General features: G+C 47.8%; 2 protein-coding genes across 5 annotated transcripts in view; one reads left to right on the top strand and one right to left on the bottom strand.

Annotated features, from left to right (window-relative positions):
* LOC126570246 (protein fem-1 homolog CG6966) overlaps positions 1–15,844 on the bottom strand; it is a 47,281-nt gene that overhangs the window by 6,865 nt on the left and 24,572 nt on the right. Inside the window, exon 1 of one of the 4 annotated variants that reach the window (XM_050227854.1) lies at positions 217–315. The exons of 1 other annotated variant lie outside the window; for it this stretch is intronic. The gene's annotated coding sequence lies outside the window, so the exon portion shown is untranslated. Of the gene's footprint in view, positions 1–216; positions 316–15,844 lie in introns of those variants that run through there. 2 more of the 4 variants (XM_050227855.1, XM_050227856.1) reach the window with 2 other exon arrangements.
* On the top strand, positions 13,677–15,135 carry LOC126570252 (uncharacterized). The gene is made up of 2 exons (XM_050227864.1): positions 13,677–13,937; positions 14,025–15,135. Exons 1-2 carry the CDS (start codon positions 13,890–13,892, stop codon positions 14,562–14,564), a joined length of 588 nt encoding a protein of 195 aa, XP_050083821.1. The 5' UTR covers positions 13,677–13,889; the 3' UTR covers positions 14,565–15,135.

The raw sequence follows: 15,844 nt of genomic DNA, 5'->3' as shown, positions 1-15,844 counted from the left end.
CGGTAGTAAACACGGAATGTTCCTCGACAAAACACCCATCGTCTGTCTGTCTGCAAGAGTTCAATGGTTTTTCTTTAACTTCACTCTGACCACAACAGCCCATCGGTTTCGGACAAACACGTCACACGCGACACAACGTTCAGATCTTAAAGATCTGAATAAACAGCAAAACCGACAAATATTTTCGTTGGAGGATCGGCCAACAACAACCGTTACCGAAAGTTGAATGTATTCTCCGTGACGCAAACACACTAGACACCGATCGACGATTCGAGAACCGATCCCCTGCTCGCCGTAGTTCCTATCCGGCCGAACGCTGGAACAATACTGAGCGCCGTGCGCGGGCTCGAAGATCGCGCACGATCGCAGTAAAACCACTAGCACAGCACAGAGGGACGCAATGGGAAACGATCCACAAACGATCATCCGATCACGATGCGTCACGGGTGGTGTGTGCACACACGGTACACGTCTGGATGTGGTGCACGCTGTGACGCACACAACAATGAATCGTCCAGGAAGAGACGGGGGGTGGGTGGGAGCAGGGATGATGCAGGGATGGGAAGGAAATCGATCCTCTTGCCGGTGCTGCCGGATCACACCACAAGCCAGGAAGCAGGAAGAAGAAGAAGAAGAAGCAGCAGTGCAGGCATTAATGATTACTGCAAGTGCAAGTGCATTCTGGGCCGATGACATGCCGCACCGTAAATGGTTGCATCCTCAAATAATCTGTTCAACGCGTGGTGGTACGCTACGGCGGTTGATGCAATGCCGCCACTCTCCGATCCAGGTTTTGTACATAATACGTAGAAAAATGTTCAATATTTATACCACAAAACAGTGATAATGCCACAGGCGATTCCGAAAAAGATCCAATGTTTTTGTGGTTTTTTTGATAACGTTTCAATTTTCCATCCGAGCGTTCCAACACCGGGTGGTTGGTGTTCTGGACAGAATTATCGGCCAGATGTGGGTTTTTGGGATGGCGGCGGGCAAGACAAACATAATATTTTGATTAAATATTTGACGATCTTGCGAGTGGGGAAGATGGAGGGTGGCGGTCTGGTGGAGGCCTAGTGGACTCGCTTAAAATGTAGGCATTCAAGGTTGAGGCTGACCGTTTCCTTCATTGATTGCCCACGACCACGATGGTCGAGACACGATCACCACCATCAACATCATCAAACGCAGTCATCCATATGCATCACAACTCGGACCTGGAGCCACTCATGCATGGAAAGGCGCAACTGAAGGTAAACTGCTACGGGGCGGTGGACGCACACATTTACGTTGCGATTCCAATCATGACACTTCATCGTTGTTAATTTATATAAATGCAGCATTTCGCGAGAATTGGCATCCCAGGAGAGAGAGAGGAAAAAAATCCGCTAGCCGCGCGTTCGATGCAAAGTGACACCCGCGGTATGTCGTTGGCGTGAAGTTCTAGCAGCAGAAGCGGCAGCAGGAACAGGCAAACAAGTTTTGCTTATTATTTTTCCCCATTCCTAAACGTGCAAACACGTCCCGATCGATGCAAAACAATCCGATCGCTTATGCATCCACGAAAACATTCCACTGCACAAGTCGTCATTTGGAGAGATTGAGAAGATTAATTATTGCGACTTCCTGGTTTCGGGGTTGTCAAGGACACCACCGAGCGCGCAGAGAGCAGTTAACAATGTTTTTAGGACCAGGGTGAGAGGGGAGGGAAAATGTCCTTCTCTTCCTTTTAATCATTTCGAGAAGCTGCCACCAACGGCTACTAAATCATAATAACAAATTATCCCCAACGTCATTATCACTCCACCAGTATGGAAAACCAACGCACCGCCGAAGGACACGAACAGTAGAAGCCCCGTATCTAATGGCATTTCCACATTCGGCAATTTTAATCACTTCGGTGACCATGGGGTGTACACCAAATGTCTGCCGGAGCCGCCGCGGGAGGGTTGGTGGACACGGTCCGATGGTTAGTAGCTCGGAAACGGTCAGTAGCTGCGGAACTGGCTTCGGTGCATCGGCGGTTGACTGTCGCGCACACGACCACGTAGCGTAGATTAATGATAATTTTCGTCCCGTCTTTGGCCACTGGATTGGCCGGAGGTCATACATCTGCCGCACGGAACACTACCCGCCGTGACTAATCAGCACGTGTTGTCGCCAACATTGCAGAATGACCGCACCGACTTACACGGACGCGTGTTTGTCGGATTACTAATCGCTCGACCCCCTACCCACAAACAAAGCCTTGTGCTTGGTTGATAAGGAGGAAAATGAAGGAAAAGCTGTACTGTGCTTCGGTATTTTAAGGCATCCTTGCGTTTAATGCGTGAATCATGACCCTAGCCTCAATTAAGTTGACATACATTTCATTCCCGGCGGTAGTATCGGTTGCTACTAGCTGATCGGTGGCACGTCCGCGCCAACGTGTCCACGCATCAACACTGCTCATTCATGAGTGATCCTTCGTATTATCTTCTTACTACTTCTCAGCAGCAGCAGCAGCAGCAGCAGCGAGACAACTGAAGTGCCGATCGGAACAACAACCAGCACTCAATCTAAGTCTCCACCTCCCCCCACTCCGGTAGTTTACTCAACCACAAACAGCTTTCTGTCTGTTTGATGAAACCAAACGGGGATCAATATGAAAACTGGGTTAAGCCGTCGTCACATCGTGTGTCACGTTGTTGTTGCCGGCCGGTCAATCTCACATCCGGTTGCTTGGTAGGAACCGATGGAGTGTCTTGGGATTTTTGGTCATTTAATAATTCATCAAAAAAGAATTTACTCAGTAAAACGCTTGAAGATCAACAAAGTCGCTTTTCTGGACGGTATCTTGAGTTGCTTAGAGAAGTTATTTATCAACGTGAATTTTTTACCATCGGCATTTTTAGATAAAATATTATTTGAAAAAGAAAAAACATCATTTTTAGAAAAGCCGCTACTTTCAACTAGTCGTTAAATAAAATTAAAAAAGAACTTTCTACTCGGCCGCCGCCGCCTCCGAAGATCGATTTTTCCATTACCCCTGAAAATATGCAATCACCACACACCAACTTAACGAAAGCACACCCGGAGCGTGCTCGTTCAGTGACCTTCGTTAACTCGTGATCAGGATTAAACACACACGCTGCTGCACAAGGAAATAACGGCAAACTAGCCAGACGCGTGATTTCCCCCCATTCTTGCAACGCCTCGTGACGACACGGACAATTGGCTGAAGCCGTCTGCGGCTGGAGTGTCGCTGTCGTGTGACCGAGACTGATGGCTGTTGGGGTTTGTTGAAAGCACATTAGCAAACACTGCCCCCCCGGTCGCTACTGCACGATTCCCGGCGGGGCACGTGTTACAATCCGTGGCGCTTTAAGTCACCAAAAAGAGGGGACAACATCGCGGCTCAGCGAGGTCGTGTCGAGTGAAGAAAGTCCCTGTTCAAAACTCATCAAAAATTGAAACTGGGAGACAATCGTTCGAATCCCACAGTACACAGGCGGTGACACCTCCTTCGGTTGAATAACTTTAACACCATCGTTTGCTCGTCTTACTACACCTCGCTTCTGCAGGACACCTTTAGCTTCCTCGGCCCCGGGAACACCGGTTGTAAATTCGTCTCCCCATTCGTGCTTACCTGAGGAATGAAAGAACAGGAAAAAAAGGCAGAAGTTAGAAAAGAACGACCATGAGCAGCACGTGAAGTGTATATTCTTGTGCCGGGAGCACGTGGAACGGGAGGTCATTAGTACGACGACAACTTCCGTTGAGTAGTTTGCAGCTGCTGCACGTGGCGGTGTCGTGCTGTGCCGTATAGCCCGTGTAGCCCATTCTATGCTTTCCTTCCTCCCCAAACTGTGGCACGCATGGTGATAGGGAGTTGCAAATGATATCTTGGCACGCATTCATCCGCTTGGACCGTGCCCGTTTGATGAATTTTCGTAAAATAAAGGCCTCTTTCTTCCACAACTTATATCGCACCTTCCCCTCCTCTTTTGCTGTTCATTGTGTCAGACGATTACGTACGTATTTGTCGGATGTTTTTTTTTATTTTTGGTTTTTTAGCATGTACACGCCGCCGACGGCATGAAGTCATTTCAACACCCTAGATAACGCGAACACGATTACTTTCGCAAACACCTGTACGTTTCGGGGGTGTTATCGCTAAATGGCTATTTCGAGCCGGCCCCGCTAGAGAGTTGGTTTCAATTATAAATAAAGGTGCATTTCTTTTTAATTATGGGTGCTTTTCTATTATACAACAAGCTATGAAGCTCGAATACTAAAAAGAGGACCTACTGAAACCACTGCTCAACAGCTGATTTTAATAAACAACACGAGTGTTGCGCAAAAACAAAAAAAAACACTCCAGATAAGCGCCATAAAGCCAATGGCCCATAATGCTCGCAATTATAGCAACAAAAAGTTCGATCGCCTGCACCCAACCAGCTAGCAAGCTAATCATATGTTGACATCCTTATCTTGTCACGATGACAACCGAGCCCCTCCCCCACCACTACTTTCCTCATTCCCGATGGTAAAAACCAGCTGGAACCTGTCCCAGACAAAGTGTAATCAACATTTCCACGAATCCGGCACACATAGCACGGTTGTAGCCAGACAGGACAGGACGCGCGCGCGGTGAAGCAGTGATTGCACTACGTGGTTCCTCTTCTTCTTTTTTACAAATACAACATGTCAACAGCTGGTGCCCGGGATCGAGCTTTGTTTCTTGGTGAGCTTTATGTGTCCCCGTTCTCTATTCGTTTGCTTTCCTTCTTTATTATATGCGCATCTGTGCCTCTTTCTCAGCGCCCCGCCTGTAAATCTCAGCCACCGGAACGCCGTCATCCTTTCGCTGGCAATCGCGTAACCCCGCGCCCGATGATCCCGACGACATCACAAACCCGTTCTGGAATGGTAGATGCTCAAGTGGAAGTGCCGCCTCGGACTGATGACAGCGGAGTGACGTCTCACATGCTGGTGCTCCAGCTTTTCCAGAGCAGCCGCGGCAGAGGATGGTGAGATGAATATGTCAATGCAATTAACCAGCAAATGAGGCATTGCACTCGTGGCTCGGGCCCGTTCTTCCATTGTACACGTTGGGCGCAGCGTCGTGGACCTGTACCATTCAACGGATAGCTTCCAACGGGATAAGAAGTGCAAGCGCACGATGTAGCAATAGACTTCTGTCACCATGGCAGGATGCCAGGAGAAGTGGCTGTGAAGTGTTCTACTCCACCACGCCGACTTCGTTTCTTTGTCTAATTTGCTGTACCGTGACCTTTGTAACGAACCCAAGTACTCAAGAACCCCTTCCAAAGTCCAGACGGCAACATTCTCTTTCGGTGAGTATGATTTGCGGTGCTTTTGCGAACGGAGATTGCCACAATAATCTTATTTCTTCTTCTTCCTCCCGATGCCCGATAAGGAGCGAACTGAGAGATGCATTCTAAATTGCAGTGCCAACGCTGCAATGCTGCAGAAGTTACGAATCGTCCAACCAATGGAGCATGGAGAACTCCCAAGCCAAGTTTAGCATTGCCTGCAGCCACACCGCATGCCGTGCCATGTTTTATGCGTGGTTGGCCTTGGACAAAACAAGTTCCAGTTCCATCATCGTCTCGCAAAGACGTTCGGCCAGCTGTGTGGGTCGGATGTGGTGCATCCCATCCGTACCAATCTTAGCCGCCAACGGTGGATTTCCATTGTCCCCACGTCGCCACGAACGCTCACAGCAGCAGCAGCAGCAGAAGAGACAGAAATACGAGTAGAACATAACAACATTGCGAGTGTACCACCACCATACCCAAAGTCAATGTCCTCTACTGTTTTTTCTACACTGCGCGTCACTGTCTTCTTCTGGTTGATCTCCTTTGTCTGAAGAAGTCGTTACTTGGACGGACGAACGAACGGACGGACTCACTTTACACGGTTAGTTAAGCCCCCTAAGACATGACAAATGTTGAAATTTTGAGTTCCAGTGTCAGCGCCAGCAGCAGTGGGTCCCTCTGGTCTTTGTGTGTGCCCAACCAGCTACAAGCCAACATAAAGACTAGACTGGCGGACGATCGTCCAGCTCTCCCCCGGTCCTCATGGTAGTGGTGGGGTAGTGCGCGTGTGTGCACCTTCGGTTCATGGATTTTATTTTCAATTTGCGTTGCTTTATGATTACCGCAGTCACCAACCGTGCACTTTGTGCAACGGCGTAGACCCTTCTCTCCACGTGCCATGCCAATTTGGCCGTGCATCATGCGATGGATGGAGGTGAAGGGGTCGCCAGGGTTCAATAACACAGCGCGATGGCGGAGACTGGAACGATTTAATGGACTTGCGGACGAGTAGAGCAATCGCGAGGACGTGAGTATTCGTCGAAAGAGATTGGCAAGGATGCGTTCGCTTGTGCAAGATCAAAGCTGCCTTGTTTGAGTGGACGTTCTTTATAAGAATTTATAGAAATCCTTTGATGAACACAAGGGACGACCGTGAGATATCGGAAAGGCCACAGTAATAGCACACAAAACTTCCAATGACATCATTAAACGTGCTTTCTTTATTCCATCGCACTTTTCTTTGTATCTTTTGTGAGAATTTTCCAGAACTTACTTACTCGCCAAGTCAAGTTCAACAACCTCATCGCCTCGGAACGAACGGCTGGGAAAACGGCAATTCGTCACCACTCGGCTCAGCTGACTCGGTTAGGCTGGATGCTGTATAAGGCAACCTGATTCTTGGTGCGTCACTCGCCACCGTGCGTAGAAGTCTCCATGAACTTCACCTTTCTGCCCCGAAGGAAATCCCGTGAACCACGCGAAACGGTTGATCGTGTTGTGGCTTTATGCTCGCATAAAGGCAACGCCTGTAATGTCACACACATATCAGTGTCACTCGTTCTTGTTTTATTTACCGCCAGCTTTGCTAACCGCCGTCTTAGGCCGGAGCCTAGTTTGCCGAAAAAGGGCTTATGGTGGCGTAAGAGCTTGCCAAGACCCTGACACCAACGGAGCCCCGTGTGTTTGTTGTTTGTGCCGGTTTACGGTAAGCGCATTGCAGAGAATAGGAATGCATGGAGTTTAGTCGCGGAAATACGCGGTCGCGTGCCGTTGGTAGACATCGGTCGCATTACAAAGGAAATTTGAAGATGCGACATCACATCAGGCATCTGTACCAACTGCAGGAAGACATTCGTGACACGGGTAGTTGAAGATGTCTTTCTGATCAACAAACAACGTACGCAGCTGCCAGTCAACAAGGGAATGTCGTTAATGTTTTGATAAAATACGTATCAGAAGGTATAGACACTCACCTTCGCGTGTCGCGAATAAAGAAGAATGCTCACTCTCATGGCGTTGCAGCTGTTGGTACCCTTTTCCGTTCCAATTCGATTCCCTTTTGTACCGTGTACTTGTGATTGAAATTGTGCATTCGAAGTCGAGCAACAAAAAGCAGGTGTTTTCCGTTGCGGAAAGCGGAAAGAGACCATAGGATGATCCGATAATTTCTACCATTAATGTCAAGGATTTGTGTTGTGGCCATTCGTTTGCTGATCCCATTATTCTGACAGGTTTTGGTCAACAAACGGGCGCAAACGCGCAAAATACGACTACTTTTCTCTCTCTAGTGTATTTTTTCTTCAATAGTATCCTTCATTTTCTTGTATTTGATACCTACTTTGGTGGACATCACTCAGTGTTCAAACATGTAGCTGTAAAAACCAAAAATCCAATGAATACAATTTCGGAGTGCAGTTCAGCGAATCCAGCGATCAAAACCCACCAAAAGCCCAAAAAGGTGATCCAGATGCATTGTAAGCGATTCAACAATGCAATTGAGCCATGGCTGTCGTTGCATATTCGCCAACAAACAATGCGGCGTAAACAATTTTCCCAGTCCGCTCGCCCGTGGTGGGTAGTTCCATGCGAATCACATCATCAATACTGAACCCATCAATACAACCCCGCCCAGTGAATCGGGTCATGAGCGCACCAGTTGCAAAAAACGGCGATCCATCGATCAGGAAACATCAATACCTTGTACCACGCGGCGGGGAAAGAAGTAGAGCATCGATGCATGGCGAATCTATGGCGACGGTTCGCGAATACAGTGCACCCACAACAGAATAAGGTTGACAAAAATACACAAACCATCAGCGACGCCGGTAAATCTAGGTCGCCCAACCCATGGAACGCGGCACACAAACACCCACACGCGGCAATGCGAGAGATGAGTAACCCGAAAGAGCACACGGTCCATGCTATCAGTTCCTCCACCTAGGTAGGGCGGGATGTTGTGTTTGCAGCTGGCTTATCATTTCGAACGGAGAGCAACCACCATGAGACCATCACGAAGCAAAAACATACTCACCGCCCACGACCGACCGGCTTTATCTAATCGGAATGCTCATCACGAAATGATCATGGGGATGCTTTCCGATGGCTTCGCTAGCTCTCGATGTTTGAAGTGTGCAGACTTCAAACAACTTTCTGGAGAAATCAATAAAAAGTGTTGTATAATCGCACGGTTATGTACATCATCGTGTCCATGCCTTATCATACTTCTGTCGTGGTTTATAGACGATTCCGGAGTCCATTCGGCTCCTTCCGGTGCAAAGATGAACATCAAAGAATCTTGGCAGCAAACCTTGAACCGCAGCATACAGCGGTCCGTGGCGTGGTGTTGACAATGCAAACCACTACAGAGCAATACTGAATGCAATAATAACAGCAGCAAGCGAGAGATTAGAGAAGTCTAAAGCTGGGTTGCAGTGCATCGAACCGACGGCTCATCAGCCCACACGCCGTATTAGAAACAATCTCACAACAAAGTCAATAGCTGATAAGCAGCAGGCGCTTATCACATAGCGTGTAAGTGATGGGATTGAAGAAGAGATACCGCAAGACCGAACTCGCCACCGACACCGACGATGGCGCTGAGTCAATGCAATATTACATCAGCTGATGTGGATCAGTCTTGTCCGATAACCTGGCCTTTCTAGAAACGGTGCCTTAGTCGTCACCGCTGGTCGAATGCGGTGGTAGTGGTGGAGATAGACTGTAACTGGCACACCCGTGGTACAATACCTAAACAATGCGTCCGGGACTAGGTCATGCGAAACATACATCTGTGTGGCGTGACATCCTCGGCTAGCCATATCTCGGCACCGGCGGGAAAAACGTCACTAAAATCTGTAGATTTGTCTAGAATCGTCTAGAATTGTTTGTGGCGATTTGACCATGAAGTGAAAATGGCAAGCTTGCTCCTCTGGGAACTGGGTCAAGGTGTGGATCGATCGAATCGAGCAGTCCCGTTCTAAGCAGCGTTCCTTCTTGCTGTTTCTCGGTTGCTCAGTTGTGAGGTCTATCACGTCCATCATCGACCAGTCAACGTGGCACGTAACCCAGTTCATTAGGATTCCGACCCCAAAAACGTGGGTCGTGACTTTCGCGACTAAACACGGCGGATGTGATTGTGTGCGGCCTCCTGACCCTCCCCTCATGCTGTCCAATTCTGCTCGGTAGAACTTTCTCCGAGACGCGCGCGCTGTAGCCACGTGAATAGGTCAGGGTTTCGGGTTGTAGGTTAATAAGATGCTAATACACTCGGAGGCAACGGATTTGCGTTCTGGTAATTCAGGGTCACCACCGAACGGGAGTAGCTGTTCTTGTGCTCGTAACTGGCTCGTCCGATTATGATCCCCAACCGGGAACGGAATTATGGTTCCAAGTTCCAAATCGGTTACGAGGGTTGTCAAGCGTATCGTAACAATCTAGAAAATTACGGTTACAAGATCGATGCGAATGAATTTGCCATAACGATAATAAAAAAGAATAGAAAACAGTTTTGTATAACCACTGAATGATGATCTTTTCAGTTACCGCAACTGCGTGCATAACATCGTTCCACTTTTCTAAACATTAACTACACTGTGTTTGCCAAACTCCTTGATACGGACGGAGTGACGCATGACAAACGTCTTTGAAGGTCAAACATAAATAGGATTACGCCGCAAAATAATTCAATTATTTAATGTTGCATACACGATTGAAAAGGCTCATAATTATACAGCCATATTCTTAAAAGAAAGAAATAAAACATTCATAAGTGCCCGAGAAGGTGTACAGTTTTCCATTTGAAAATTACAAATTAAATATCAAACTAAAACCTTTTCCCTTAGCCTACTTAAATTATCGGTACAGGACCTTGGGTAGGTTGGGTCATAAATACGCCTGGTAATATAATTTGATGGCAAGAACGCGTTCGATTGCATGCGAAATCCAATTAATAATATTAATGATTTTCATTGAGCTTGGAGCATAAGGCATTAAGTGTAATAACTTTTGGTCTACTAGTAATAGATACAGCAAGTTGAATTTCTATCATAAATTTCTAACAAAAAATGGACGATAGGAAGGTAACCTACCTTCTCTCATGTATTAACAAATTTGTAGTGGTACCTCCCCCAATCTAACTAATGCTGCTCCGTATGATACGACCATGTAGCCGTCACAGAAACACATTAACAATACTATTCATAACCAATCGATACTACTTCCCGAGTCACACCACACAACACCATTGCGATGACGTACAATCCTCTCGCGTAGATGAATTTGCATTAAGCCCAACCGGTGGGGGAAAGGTCAGGAAGAGGTTCGTTGTGAATCATTTACACCGAACCACCGGACCCGTCTATCACTGCGTTACCGGACCGGCCGGTCGGCCACAGAGCGATCTTCTCGAGCGTGAAAAAAGGATATCAAAGGACCTAATTAAAGAAACTAAGCGGCTACCGCCCCAGTGGACTTGATTTACGTCGCACGAGCACTTAAGTAGATTTGTAAATCATGCCGTGGTCCATTCGTTCCGTGGCAACGTCGTGGTAACACGATACTCCGAATGCTTAATGGGGCCGGACGACGACGACGACGCAGCAGTGGTGAAGGCTGACGGAGGAAGAAGCTGTCGCCCGTCCGGTAGCAATCAGTGTAACCAGCAGCAGCAGCAGCATCACAACCACCACCTCAGCGTTGATGGTCTTACGCAAATGCATGTACAGTGCACAGCAAAAGGAAAGCAGATCATTGTCAAGGACTTTCGCTCGGACGAGAACAAAGTGCATTAAAAGTGGCGACTGACCCGAATTGCATGTCGGAAGAGGAAGGCTGCTGTGTTGTTGTGCGCCCAATTCAATTAAGGTCTACTTCGAGGATCGTAAATTAGCCATTCGCATCCTTCCGGCATTTTGTAAATGGTTTCGTTGCAGATGGAAGGACACTACAGCTGTTTTCATTACTTGAGTGGTGCTTCTTGTGTCTTTAAATATTCAATAAGGCTAGAAGTGCATTCGAAGAGAGCTGAAAAATATTGAAAATATTGCAAAGGATGACGATCGTGTGTAGTGAAATGCAGCAGCTCTGCGCAATGGCTGCTCGTTACACCAGTATCTACTATTCATCGATCGATCGAATTGTTATCGCACGTCGCTGCATTCAGCACGATCAGTGGTGATCGACGCCTGGTCGACGTATCACGCTGGTTCCATTGCTGTAACTGCCGATGGTGGTATCATGCGATTACCATAAAACCATTCGATGCACACCACGACAACCACGACGCCACATTCAATGACCACCTACCCCCGGTGGGTGGGGGGGGTTAAGCATGCATTGCTAGATGCAAATGGCTTTGGTTCACCCCAGTGGGGGGGGCCTTCACAAATATGTCTGCCCCCCCTCCAGGCGCGTTGCAATTGACATCAAGTCAAGCTCACAGCACAGGCCACTCGATGGAGATCATCCGTGACCGTTGTTGTTTTCGCCTGCGTCGTCGACACGTCGTAGAACCGGGAAGTCGTGTTGCTCGCCAAATATGGGGTTCGCTCAGTGATCGCTTGGAACCACCACCTCTGGGAGACGATATGGGCTGGCGTTGCTGTTGTTGTTGTCGATGCCGTTGTAAATAGGCGCGCAACGATTTATCCAATGCGCGAACAAAGCATTCCAACCGTTTCTGCAGCTAATCTACGTGAGACCATGTAAGCATGATGGACGTTCTATCTGTTAAGCTGTTTACCGGACCAAGGACCGGTGAGCGAAATTGATCAACAAAGACCAATAAATCCTATTCCTCTCCGGAAAGACGTACGGACTTAGGGAAGACCTTCCCGGGTAGATGTCTGGTTTGTGACTGCCTTCCATGAGCACATGACTCACGGAGTGTTTTCTTTGTGGAAAGAGTTTTATAGAGCCACGTTCTAGGTACTAAATGAAACAAATAACTAAAAAATGTTGTCCAATATTACATCTAAACCCTTCAAAATAAAAACCATCTCTGAGCGTCATTAAAACCATCGATGGGATGGATGTTTGCTTAATCACAATTTTCCTCGTAACCGATCAGTTCTCCAGACCGGAAACACCATCGGCGCTCGAGCCCAACACAGTCATTTGTAGCAGACTTAACGGTTCATAAAACGCGTTACCACCAGCCCAAGATCATAGTCTCGATCGGTTGGTGCCCAATATTGTTCCATAACGCCGCCGGAGGACGCTCTTGATTGCCACAGCGTTGCCAGGCCGGCTATGCAGACACGACCACGACCAAAACGACGATGAAAACGACTGCAGCTAAGCCAAGCACTCTTTCGTTATCTCTTCCTCCACTCAAGCTCAACCTCCACGAATCATCATGCGCTTACTAGCATCGAGGCCGCGTGATCGTCACAATTGCTGACATAAAAGCGCGATTTGCGAATTACGCGCACCGTCGTCACAGGTTATAAATGGCTGGCTGCCGTAACTAAACGTAGCCGACGCTATCGCCGCCGCCTAGCGGTTCGCTTTCTCCGCGAGCAGACCGCGCGCAGTTTGCAAACTGCAATCGACCGCCGGCCAACCAAGGGTAGCAGGCCAAAACCGTTGCATCAGACGCGTACCGTAACGAATGGTCGCGGTGCGCAATGGTCATAGCTGGAGCACGCGAAAAACAAAAAGAAAAAAACACCGGGGCCCCAAACCGCTCCACTAGGGGACGGGACGTCTTCTCGATCACTGTCGGCCAATGCGAGTCTCCCACGAAGTGGACCCAGGTGGGGTGTTCCAGTGGCCTCCTAACCGTGGCACACTGCTGGGACCAACGGTGGACCAAGAAAAACCAAGCCAGGCAGGCTGGCGGGGCCGGTGTTTAATGTCGATGTTGTGGGAGGTTTATGTTCACGCGAACGTGAACGGTCTGTCGCTGGCTGATCGAATTATGTCATCGACAGCGTGGAGAAGGGCGTCTCGGTAAGTGTTTGGCAAGTGCAACCAAGCGTCTGCCATTCGGGTTCGCAATGTAGCAGCTTTTTTATAAAGTAAACGTCAATGAAAAAGTGATGGAAATAACGAAATCCAGGTTAGTAACAGGGTGGGTGTTTAGGTAAACTGTTTTCGAGTGATTTGCAATGCATGTCCTTTGCATAATATATGGATTATTTGACGTTTCGTTCTTACGAATGCAAATAAAGGAATGTATTGTTTTCTTAATTTCAACTCATAACTTGTCCATAGTATGTAAACCTTCAACAGGAACTTGTGACCTTCGCTCAATCGATCGATATTTGAATTAATTAGCACAAAACAAATAATGATTTAAAATTCAGCATCGACACTACCTCGGTGACGCAAAGAAAACTAATTTTAGGCCGTTCCTCGGTTTCCCTGGCAGCTACGAAGTCAGGTGCGTCTTGTTTGAAGCCAACAGTTATGTAGATGAATTCAAAGGTTGCTGTTTGTCTAACCATCATCTAGAACAAATATTTGGAAGTTGCATCACAAGATCGCGGGGAGCAGAAACCTCGAAAGTAGAGCAATATAAAACAGCCTGCCTCTTGTCAAAGTACGATCCATTCGTTTGTTGCAATGCGTTCCTTACAGATCTTGGTGCATCTGCTGTCGGCCGCACTGCTGGTAAGGAAAAAGGGCGTGGGATTTGGTTCCAGTGTAACCTGAAGCTACTTTAATAACACATTTTATCTCCTATCTGCATCGAAATAGACACAACCGTTGCTGGCGGCCCCGATATTTTGGTTTCTGCCCTGGAGCTTCCCCAACTTCCCGACGAGCACATCGAGCACTTCCGGCACCACCAGCTCCTCCTCCACCGCCAACGGTGCATCGAACTCTTCGAATGTTTCGGTAGCGATCGGTAATCGCGTCAATACCTCGACCGGGCTCGATGATTACGGTACCAACATAACGAACGTGCAGATCAACGTGAACCGGCAGCGCCGTTCGGTTGCTAACACGATTCTCGACCTTAATGACCTCGATGGTAGTGGTGGTGGTGGTGGTGGTGGTGCAGAAGCTGATACTGGTGGTTCCTACATTTCCATCGGTGAACACACGGTTCGCCTGCCGGCAAACATCACCAATCTCACCCTCAACACGTACCTCATCAACGGAATACCGGTACCGGACGACAGCGTACTGGTGTCTAACGAGGTGGGAAACGCTGGAGACCCCAGTTTACTGGTGACGGCCATTAGACTTTTTAGGAACTTTTTAAAATCATTCCTCGTACCAGCTAACGGCTAGGCGTAGCGTAATCTTAACAAATTGTTTGAAAATTACTGCCATCTTTCTTGTGAACGTCGTTCGATTATAACTGCACCTGGTACTAGACACTAACTTGCTGTAAACAAGGAAGCATCTCCAGGGTCGCGATGTTTCTTCTAGGAAAAAATGAAGATTCAGTACAAGATAGGTGCAAGGCACAAACGGCAATACACCTTAACTTCGTCTTTCTCTCAGCTATAGAACATCGTAGAGCATGAGGAAATGGGAAAACCGGCGCATCACCCGTTGCGTTCTATTTTAAGCTGCCACAATGTGATCTACGCTTCTCGCGAACAGCAGGAAATGAATCGCATCCGTATGTTCTTTTGACGCAAAGAGAGAAGCAAAATATTACGAAGATTTACAGCAAAAATATGTGCAGAATTTCATCGAACATCGATAAGAAATAATGCCAAACAGGTTTATGAGGTAGATCAAACAATCATTATGAAAAAAAACATCTTTAGAATACTTAAGAAGATTTGCATACTGGACACCTTTTAGCTGTGTAAAATGTACCACGTCTAAACTAAACTTAGCCCTTTATGCGGAAATAAACTACACGCCTGGCGACACCACCATCAATCATTTCTAGCATCCGAAGGATGATGACCTCCGCGTGATGCCAGTACGCTATTCCGAGAGCCGCGACACAACGCGCCACACCACATACTGCAGTTAAGTGATGCCAATTAAATTCATTCTCGACGGAGAAAACGGTTCCGTCGGAATAGATTGTCAACTGTACCGTTGGAGATGCTCTCCAGAGTCATCCCAATCTAGTCGGCACTCGTCGGCGTCGGCGTCGTCGTCGGGTGTCTCCCGCGGGCATGGTTTGCGTTCTGTTTGCTTTCCATTTGCGCGATCCGCAGACGTTATTCTGGCCATGTCGTACGAGCTCTTGTGCCCGTGCTCCGGATGATAATTTGTCCTTCAATTATACACAGTCACAGACTCGGTGTCAGAGCCGCTGGGGCTTAGACACGAGCAATGGTGAGAGGGAGAGCGAGAGAGCGAGAGAGAGTTCCAGCAATTGGTCTACCAAGACGACCACAAAAAGGCACTGGCACTCTGGGGAGGATCAATTGAACAGGATTGAACAGGAGATGCTGCTAGTGATTCATGAGATTCAATAGCAAACACTATTAAGAATGGCTGGAGGGCAACGTTAATTTCATCTTTCTTCCACAGATACCGTTAGTGGATGGCATTGATTGCGTGTCAAGATACCGCTTAGAGACCATGGAATGACGATAAAT

The sequence above is a fragment of the Anopheles aquasalis genome, chromosome 2, assembly GCF_943734665.1.
Source record: "Anopheles aquasalis chromosome 2, idAnoAquaMG_Q_19, whole genome shotgun sequence".
Taxonomy (NCBI): domain Eukaryota; kingdom Metazoa; phylum Arthropoda; class Insecta; order Diptera; family Culicidae; genus Anopheles; species Anopheles aquasalis.
The sequence above is the reverse complement of the archived record's forward strand: the minus strand, read 5'-3'. Positions and strand labels throughout refer to the sequence as shown.